The sequence below is a fragment of the Colobus angolensis genome, unplaced genomic scaffold, assembly GCF_000951035.1.
Source record: "Colobus angolensis palliatus isolate OR3802 unplaced genomic scaffold, Cang.pa_1.0 Scaffold78, whole genome shotgun sequence".
NCBI lineage: Eukaryota > Metazoa > Chordata > Mammalia > Primates > Cercopithecidae > Colobus > Colobus angolensis.
Genome location: NW_012121598.1, coordinates 8,068,303 through 8,078,334, shown reverse-complemented (window position 1 = coordinate 8,078,334; position 10,032 = coordinate 8,068,303). Strand labels below are relative to the sequence as shown.

At 42.0% G+C, this 10,032-nt stretch overlaps 1 protein-coding gene across 1 annotated transcript in view; it reads left to right on the top strand.

Annotated features, from left to right (window-relative positions):
* ONECUT1 (one cut homeobox 1) overlaps positions 1-6,905 on the top strand; it is a 34,736-nt gene extending 27,831 nt beyond the window's left edge. The window contains exon 2 of the mRNA XM_011928642.1: positions 6,216-6,905. Coding sequence (XP_011784032.1) covers positions 6,216-6,508 — 293 coding nt within the window. The 3' untranslated portion in view covers positions 6,509-6,905. The remainder of the gene's footprint in view (positions 1-6,215) is intronic.
* Positions 6,906-10,032: the final 3,127 nt, after the last annotated feature.

Sequence of the window (10,032 nt, the reverse complement as noted above, 5' to 3'; positions counted from 1 at the left end):
AATAAAGAGTTCTTTGATCAAATAAGTTTGGGAGACCCTATAAGCTAGAAAGTGTTGATGCTTAGTAACATATTAAAGCTCTGAAAAGTCCTGCATTAAAGAAGTTTGGTTAATCATTAATTAACTCAGCATTTCCCAAACTAACTTGACCTCACAACCCATTGTTCACAAAATACCTTTCAACTTCCTGCAAGGTTACATTTCTTGAAATTAACTTGACTCTGCCTTGCCTACTATGGTCAAAGCAGTCCCCAGGCATGCCTGAAATAGGAGCCTCTGTCCTTTGCCCACACCCTTATGCTTTGGTTTTTGTTTTGTTGTTTTTTGTTTTTTTTATATAATCTTTTATTCCTGTGGCACACAAAGTCATGCTCTGACTTTTACCATCTTTCATGCCTACCTCTACCTCCTCCATAGTACTCACTTCCAGTGACCTCACCCATAAACATCAAAGTCTGATATGAGACCCTGCTGCCCTTTGCCAGTGCATCCTATAGATCTGTCTGCTTGCCCACCCCCAAGGGCATCTTTCTCTCTCTCTCTCTCTCTTTCTCTCTCTCTCTCTGTATATATAGATAGAGATGTCTCTATCTATATATATAGATATATATATAGATATATCTCTATCTGTGTGTGTATATATATAGATATCTCTATCTATATATATAGAAAGAGAGAGAGAGAGAAAGATCTTGCACACTCACATGGACTCTCATAACTTCCAATTGGGAGTTTCCTACCTTACGATGGTAAGGTAGGAATTATGATGGGTAATCTCTACTCTGAAATCAACTCTGTGGAAATTTCTGCTCTCACAGCTATGGTCTGGTGAAAGCTTCTAGAAGTATGACTTGTTTCTATAGGTTGCTCCTCCTAGCCTCCTCTGGTCATTCAGTGACTCTCAATAAGCTTTAGTCTACTCTCCATTTTACTGATATCTCTGCTTTCTTTTTCAGCACCTCCAACTTTGACAGCATTTCCTCCAGATCTAATCACATCCACTTATTCACAGACATACCTCTGTCCCATACCCACATGGATACTGATCTGCCCTTACAACCAGGCCCTAGGCCAGAGTGTCCTGGAGATACAGAGTGAGTCAGCCAGGGTCCCTGCTCCAAGAGAATCTCACTCCCCAGGTTCTGGTATTGTAACGTCTACGGTGCTTGAGGTCCCGGGGCAGGAACTTTCAAACTGCATTTCCCCAACATTAATATTGTATAAGACATTAATCGACAGTCTCCACCAAAAAGGGTTCTGGGGTCAAACAAATTTGAGAAACAGAATTAGGTGTGCTTACATATATTATGAATCTTGAGGAAGAGGCAATATATAATAGATTTTTTTTAAATGTCCTTGGTCTGCAAACCATCTTTTCAGGGAACCCCTGTTTGAGAGAGTATCATTCTTCTGATGCCATTTGGGAAATGCTGGCTCAGGGGTAGCTTCAGCAGACAGTCCTGCCAAATGCCAAGGACCAGACTGAAGTCATTCAAACATACAATCTGGCTAGATGGAAGATGAATATCTCTTTCTGATTTCCCTTAGCTCTGCCTTTTGAATGATAAATAAGTCAAGTCTGCACCCAGTGCTCTGTTATTTACTTTCCCATGGGTATGTGTTCTGTGTAATCTACCATCTAGAGACCTAATGACTTCCAAGTCTATATTTCTAGCCCAGACCTCTCCCCTGAACTCCAGATCCCATACATCCTGCTGTCTGCTGGACAACCACCTGTTGGAGATCTTTAACAGAATGTCCAGCAAACACATCCAATAGTATTTGTTCCATATAGAAGTGGTTACTACCCTCATAAAACTCATTCTCCATCTGTATTTCCTAATGGCCCTATTGCTATCATCCAACCAGAAACCTGGCAGATGTTCCAGACTACACCTTCTTAGCCAAGTACTCAGTAAGTCTTCTTGATTTGACCTCCCAAGAAGTTCTTCTCCATTCTCAACTGCCATTGTCCAATTATGGGTCCTCGTTACAGTGGGTTTCTTTTCTTTTTTGGAGATGGAGTCTTGCTCTATCACCCAGGCTGAGGTGCAGTGGTGCAATATTAGCTGACTGCAAAGTCCGCCTCCCAGATTCAAGCGATTCTCCTGCCTCAGCCTCCTGAGTAGCTGGGATTACAGGCGCCCATGACCACGCCCTGCTAATTTTTGTATTTTTAGTAGAGACAGGGTTTCACTGTGTTGGCCAGGTTGGTCTCGAACTCCTGACCTCAAGTAATCTGCCTGCCTCGGCCTCCCAACGTGCTGGGATTACAGGCGTGAGCAACTGTGCCTGGCCCTACGGTGGTTTTCTGACTTCTATTTTAGGTCTGTTTCTCTGCAAAACAGACTCTGAGTTTCTGAGATGCACAAGCAGAAAGGTTTTTGGAGCATGTTAAGGAGAATAACTCCCCTGGGGGTGGTGAAGGAAGTAAGATTGGGCAGAAGGAGGAGTTGAGCAGCAATGTAGGTGCGAAAATACCCTCAACCAATTATATGGAGTGCTCTTGAACCAGATGACTCTTTAGAGTTGTCTCACTTGATGCAAGGGGTTAGGTTGAAGGTCCTTAAACCAACTCATTTCCACTCTCCTAGACCACCACCTTCCATAACCCCATCTCCTACACCCACCTCCACTAGATATGGGCAAACCCCCACCCCACCCCAGGGTGGTGTAACCTTTGGCCAAGGGCGATTCCAAGAATGGACCTCACCTGAGAGCCACCTGTCACCAACCCTTCCGGCAGCTGGAGGAACAAGTGCCTCAGTCCTGAAGGGGGATCTGGGTGGTAGACCACAGCACCGACTGTAGCATTCTTATTCCTAATCTTGCTGCTTTCCAGTTCTCCCTCCACAACACCACCAGAGGGGTTTTTCTAAGCCCAAATGTAATCACACTACACCCTTACTTATACCTCTCCCTACCTCCTCCTTACTTACGAGATGATTCATATCTGGTCTCTGTCTAAGCACGAAGCCATCTCCCACAGCCTTTCCTTCTTGTGTGCCCTCTTGCCTCACAAATACCAATCTACTAATACTTATCAATCCTTCACAGTGCTGCTCCCTCTGCAGGGAACGAGCTTTCCCACTCTTCCCACTCCTCTCACTAGCAAGCCTCCATTTATCCTTTAGGGCCCATCTGAAGCCCCTTCTCTATAATGCCTTCCTGAATATCTTCAAGCAGTAGACTCTGTACACTCTTTTTATACTCTTGTAGTTAATTGCTTATATGCAGTTATTTGCTTAAATCTGGCATCCTTAAGAGCAAAACCTGCATTGTATTCTTGTTGTTTATTGATTTATTTATTTATTTTATTTTTATTTATTTATTTATTTATTTATTTTCAGACGGAGTCTCACTCTGTCGCCCAGGCTGAAGTACAGTGGCGTGATCTCAGCTCACTGCAAGCTCCACCTCCCGAGTTCACACCATTCTCCTGCCTCAGCCTTCCAAGTAGCTGGGACTACAGGCGCCCACCACCACACCTGGCTAATTTTTTGTATTTTTAGTAGAGACGGAGTTTCACCGTGTTAGCCAGGATGGCCTCGATCTCCTGACCTCGTGATCCACCCGCCTCGGCCTCCCAAAGTGCTGGGATTACAGGCGTGAGCCACCGCGCCTGGCCTTGTATTCATTTTTAAGTCAATGAATCAGCCATCTGCATCAGTATTGTATGAGGCTGTGTCTAAATGGGCTGACTCAAACTAACTGGAGTTGACTTTAGTCATTTTTTTCTGGGACTTAATCTAGGTGCCCAGTGAGGGCTGTAGGCCCCTGGGAGGAAGAACTCTATTTGGAGACTCTCACCTGGCTCAGGATGTATATAACTCGAGGCTCTGAGGGAGTTGGGCATTTAATAACACTGCCCATTAGGTTGATGCCGCCCCCCATGGTGAGCAAGAAGTATAGCAAGGGACCTACAAGACATGTTACAAAAGGCCATAAGGCCTGCCTTGCCTACAAATCTCTCTTTCATGACTGAGCCCTCCCTTCATGTTCATTCTGAAATTCTCATCCTATATTTACTAATAGTTGGATCAGTGGCCCCGTAAGTGGGGTGAATACACCCCAGAGCCTGGGCAAGCAGATGCATCTCTAGAAGAGAATTTCATGTCTATTTTTATTTTATCCCTTTAAAAATTTTAGTATTGTGGGCTGTGGGCAGTGGCTCACACCTCTAATGGGAGGCTGAGGTGGGCAGATTGCTTGAGCCCAGGAGCTCAAGACCAGCCTGGGCAACATGGTGAAACCCCATCTCTATAAAAAATACAAAAAAAATAGCCGGGTGTGGCAGCATGGACCTGTAATGCCATCTACTCCAGAGGCTGAGGTGAGAGGATCGCTGGAGCCCAGGGAGGCAGAGGTTGCAGTGCGCTGAGATTACACCACTGCACTCCAGCCCGGGCAACAGGGTGAGATCCTTTCTCAAAAAAAAAAAAAAAGCTTTTGTATTGCATATGTTTTATAATGTGCACAATACAGTAGTATACTAACACATGTATATGATTTATAAATAAATAATATAAGGGAATATACACTCGGAACTTTTTTTTACTAAGTAGCACATTGTTTTAAAAAATTGGAGCCCTCTGGATTGGACTGTAAAGCCTTGAGCCCTCTCCAGCTTTCACCTATGAGCTCTGCAGCTGATCTGTTGCTGAGCTAATTTCTACCAATAGGCACCTCAAGTTTTATAGGAACTCTGAAGTCCAGGATCTACCTAGCTGGGAATGAAAGGGAGGGGGAGGCTGAGGAGAGCACAGAGGCTAAATCTAGCCAGAGCTGGTGAACCATCAGGTAAGGAATTGAGAACCTGGAATACACAGATGCATGTGGTGAAGCAGAAGGCAACAACAGGCAGGACAGCAATGGGAGGGATGTGATATGGAAGAGTGGCAATCCCTCCCTCCACCACGAAGCATGCCCCATCCATCTTCCACTATGGTGTGGATGAGAGGTACAGTCAGCCAGATATAAAGGTGGTAGTGGCAGCTCTAGAACACCTACATACGGGGCTAAGAGGCAGCAATCTGATTGCAGTGAGGGCATAGGAGCCTTGTCTTAAGGCTGCATTTGCATATCAGAGCACCTGGGTTATATGGTTATTTGTGGATGGTTGTGGGGATTGATTGATGGTGGAGATTAGGTGGAGGGGCGGTGTGCATTGTTACCAGTGCAGCCCTGAGAGTCCCTTAGCAGGTGGAAACTAGTGAGCCGCATTAGGATGGAAAGAGAATTATGGCATCTAAAATCAGGAGAGACCCTGATCTGGCGCCAAACCCTGGGGCCTGAGGGCTGCATTGGGATGATATGTTAGAATAGCTCCAGCAGCCAAAAAGCAGCTTTGTAATACAGGACCAAATACATGCATGGGTAGGGAATGGGCCCCTCAGTGGGAGACCAGGTAAGGGATGAGGGGGACTCCAAAGAGCGTGGCTTGCAAAAAGGAGGCACAGAGAGACCCCAGAGATGAACATGGCTAACTTGGAAGGCTAACTTGGCACTCTTCCTCAATGTCGAGGAAGAGTGGTTCACACCTCCACAGTTCCCGGTTCCACTAGAAAATCGGTACAAGACTGATGGCCATGATAAAAAACTATATACTGAACTTTCTTATATACAGATTTTCCTGGAAAATAAAAAAGATCAGAAGGGAAACAAATGCAAGTCCTTTCTACTATGTTTTCAGACTCTGATTAGGCTCTTAATATTCTACTGGCAGCAGACTATAAACCCTTTGAGGGCTACAACTGCTTCTTGCTGACAAGGCATTGCATTTGTAAAGGTAGCATAAACTTTTACGTACACTATTTCATACCACAACACAGCAAGGTAGGTATTCTTATATGCATTTTGCAGATGAAGAAACAAGAGTTCAAAGTGATAAGTTCATTTAGCCAGAAACTTACATTCTACAGGTGAGGAACCTGAGGCCCAGATGGAGTTAACTGACTTACCCAGGACAAAGAGCAAATACTTATCAAAGCCACAACCCACGCCCAGGCTTCACAGAACTTCACCTGTATTCCAATTCTCCATTCTCTTATTACACTTTCCTCCCAGCCCCCCATGGTGCTTAAAGCAGAGGTCAGCAAACAGAAAGCAGGCCATGAGGAGTGGCTAACAAATTTTTATGAGCTCTGTCTTTCTTACTCTTGATTCTCCCCTAGATCATTTGTTCTAACATCTTCATCTTCTGTGTTTCTTCACAGCATGTAAAAGGAAAGAACAAGAACATGGGAAGGATAGAGGCAACACACCCAAAAAGCCCAGGTTGGTCTTCACAGATGTCCAGCGTCGAACTCTACATGCAATATTCAAGGAAAATAAGCGTCCATCCAAAGAATTGCAAATCACCATTTCCCAGCAGCTGGGGCTGGAGTTGAGCACTGTCAGCAACTTCTTCATGAACGCAAGGAGGAGGAGTCTGGACAAGTGGCAGGACGAGGGCAGCTCCAATTCAGGCAACTCATCTTCTTCATCAAGCACTTGTACCAAAGCATGAAGGAAGAACCACAAACTAAAACCTCGGTGGAAAAGCTTTAAATTAAAAAAAAAAAATTTTTAAAAGACCAGGACCTCAAGATAGCAGGTTTATACTTAGAAATATTTGAAGAAAAAAAAAGTGTTATTTATAGTCCAAAGAAACCAAAGACTTAGCTCACCTGCATTCTGACTTTGTTTGGAGACACACACTTCAGCGGGGCGGCGACTTGGCAAGACAAATGATGAGCAGGAAAACACCACTGGATCTCACACCTTCAATCCATGACCATCCTCGCTGTGCTTGGCTGTTTAGTGGTTTGGAGCATAGTGATTTTCAGCCATTGAGCGGACATCTTTTAAGATCGAACTTTCTCATCTGTTCTACCATGCCACGAAGGTGTATGATGTCTCAGTACAGTGTGTGGGTGTGTGTGCGTGTGTGTGTGCATGCACGTACACACACGTGCACGCACACACACAACCACCACCACCAGTGGTTAGAGACTTAGGCAGAGCTGGTCTTCAGAAATGGTTGTGCTATAGGAGTGCAACCAACATGGTATGGGGTTGTCTGAGTTCATTGGATTAGTGATTTTGCTTGTCTAGCCTAGCGTTTGAACCTGCCAGGCCCGCAACCTAAATGCAGATTCAAACCCAGCAAAGAAAATTTGAATGACACCTAAACCAGTGCATTCTCTTTGTTTGTTAAGGAATGTTCAGATATTTTTTAAGAAATGAAACAAGAGTCCATCCATTTAAAAAATCACCTAGGTACCAAAGAACACACTTAATATTATAGTGCAGGTATTTTATTGCAATGATTTTAATAACCAAAGCTATTTTTACACAAGATACTATGTAAAGTTATACGTATGAACTGATCTAGCTGTAATACACATGCCACATAGAATCATGACTATTATTTATGACTCTTGAAGCATTTGAAATATGAGTTTTCAGAACTGGCAAGAAAGAATGTAGCTTCAGGGAAGCAATTAATATCATGGCAGAGAGGTCGATGCAGTACACGTGTATATCCAGATGGCACACTCCTTTTCAGGACCCATAAATGTCACTAAAGTAGAGAGATAGACATGATTCCATAATCTGTTCCTAGCTGAGAAAACCTGAGGATCTTTCCAAAGTAGGACCCCATTTTTACACTAGAAAACTAAGTTTAACAGGGAAGGTAACTAAAGTAGAAAATTCGTCCAAAGTAATGCTTTTTATAAAAGGTCACTAAATGAAGAACTATCCTTAGATTAATTGACTTATATTTGCTTTATGCATTTGGCACCAAAAACCTCTTTTAAATACTTTACAAATACAAATAAAGTTAAAAAAATTATTATTCAAATGAACTATTCAGTACTTATAAGTATCCTAAAAAGTAATCAAACTAACTTATTGCCAATCCCAAAAATTTTATCACTTGGACATCAATAAAACAGCAGAAATGGTGGAATTGGTGGAACTGCAAAGAAAAAGCCAGTGTTCTGGTGGATGACAAGACTTTTGATCTATTGGTATTAATCAATTTATTGAACTAAGAATAGCCTCCAAAGCATTCTGCATTCTTTCTTGCTACTGCATTAAGCTGGAAATTTTATAATATAGATTTTGCTCTCTAACAGGGACAGATTAAAAACTAGACCTGAGCTTACAAATACAAAATTTTAAGTCTATTTTTCCAAATCACTTAACCAGAGCTGTAGAAATCAAAGCCAAAAAAAAAAAAAAAAGAAGAAGTTGTATTAGTGGTACCCCAGTGAATCATTAGATTTCCAGAAAAATTCTCTCTGAATTCAGTTGGACTGTAACTTATGTAAGTGGATGCCTATTATGCCATTAGGTAAAGAATTGGATACTCTTAGTTAATTACCACCCCTACTTAGAACTATAAAATTAAATGTTATCCTAATGATAAGTTGTTTTATTGAGATTCATTAAAAATGCCAAAGAATAAAACTGAACCATCTTGACACAAAACATAACTCCTTAGCATCAAATCTCAGCACCTTGTCTAGGTCTGTAACAGGCAGGCAACTAGAGAGGTGAAGCAAAATGAACAAGCCATCTATCTGTGTCTCCTTCATGTCTGCTGCTGAATGAGAAGAGGAAACCAACATACACTTCTCTTTTGATGAAATACTGCATTTGCCTTGACATGTTTTGTCTTTTTTAAAAAATTTCACCCACAATTCCAGCTTAAAAATTTCCCTTCTAAATATGGCACAATTATAGTTCAGCTATTGAGAGAGACCATTTAAATGGCCACCCTTCAAGACTGATTAAAAAATAGAATCTTGTCAATGACATAAACAAAACGGAAAAAACTGACTAACATTTTCTCTCTCTCCAGGAATGGAGGGAGCCGGGGATACAGCTACATAATGTATTTATAATTTAGGAGGGAGGAAAGCCTTATTTATCTAAAACGTGATAATTCTAAATGCAGGGAAATTCGTGCTGTGTCTACACACAATCTTACCAAATTCAATACTCCAAGAAAAGAAAAGCAGAATTCAGACAACCATGTTTTTTATTTGTTGTTACTATATATTAACCCCAAAATCAATCCAACACGCATGTTACCTTTTTTTTTTTTTTGAGACAGAGTTTCACTTCGTCACCCAGGCTGGAGTGCAGTGGCGCGATCTCAGCTCACTGCAACCTCTACCTCCCAGGTTCAAGTGATTCTCCTGCCTCAGCCTCCCAAGTAGTTGCGATTACAGGCGCCACCACGCCCAGCTAATTTTTGTATTTTTAGTAGAGACAGGGTTTCACCATGTTGGCCAGGCTGGTCTTGAACTCCTGACCTCTGGTAATCCACCCACCTCGGCCTCCCAAAGTGCTGGGATTACAGGCATAAGCCACTGCACCTGGCCCATGTTACATTTTTGACCAATTATTTTGGTACTGTGTAGGCACAGTCTCATAGAATATTGCTTCATTTTCAGTATCCCACCATAATGGTTTTTTAAGAAACTCACCAGTTATCCTATTTGCTAACACCAAAGATAACTTTCATACCAGCATTGAATTTGCACCCATTATGCAATTTCAGGGCTTAGAGATATATTTTCTCATAAACAGATGCACAAATCAGAGCCTGAAAAGCAATTTTTTTACTCGACTGTTTAAGCATACTCACATCCTTTGCTTTTTAGAAATCGTGATGGACAAAACTCAGCTTCTCACAAGCAATACACTTATTACATCATGTATGACCGATTCTTTACTTGCTCCTGAACTGGCATGTAGAAAAAAAAACACAATGCTTCCATTCCTATTGAGTGTAACATTAATTTCTGGCTTGAGTTTTTTAATCTACATTCCACAGAGCTGATCATGTGCCATTTGTTCACCCATCATATCTCAATTCTTTTGCAAAATTCACCAGAAAAAGGTATCTACCTTACTCTTTTATTCGTCTGTGTGTTTATTCCAAAACTGCACTTAAAGTAATCCTTTTTTTTTTTTTTTTTTTAAACCCCCCTTAAGTAATTTTTTTTTTTTTTTTTTTTTTTTTGGTAGGATGGA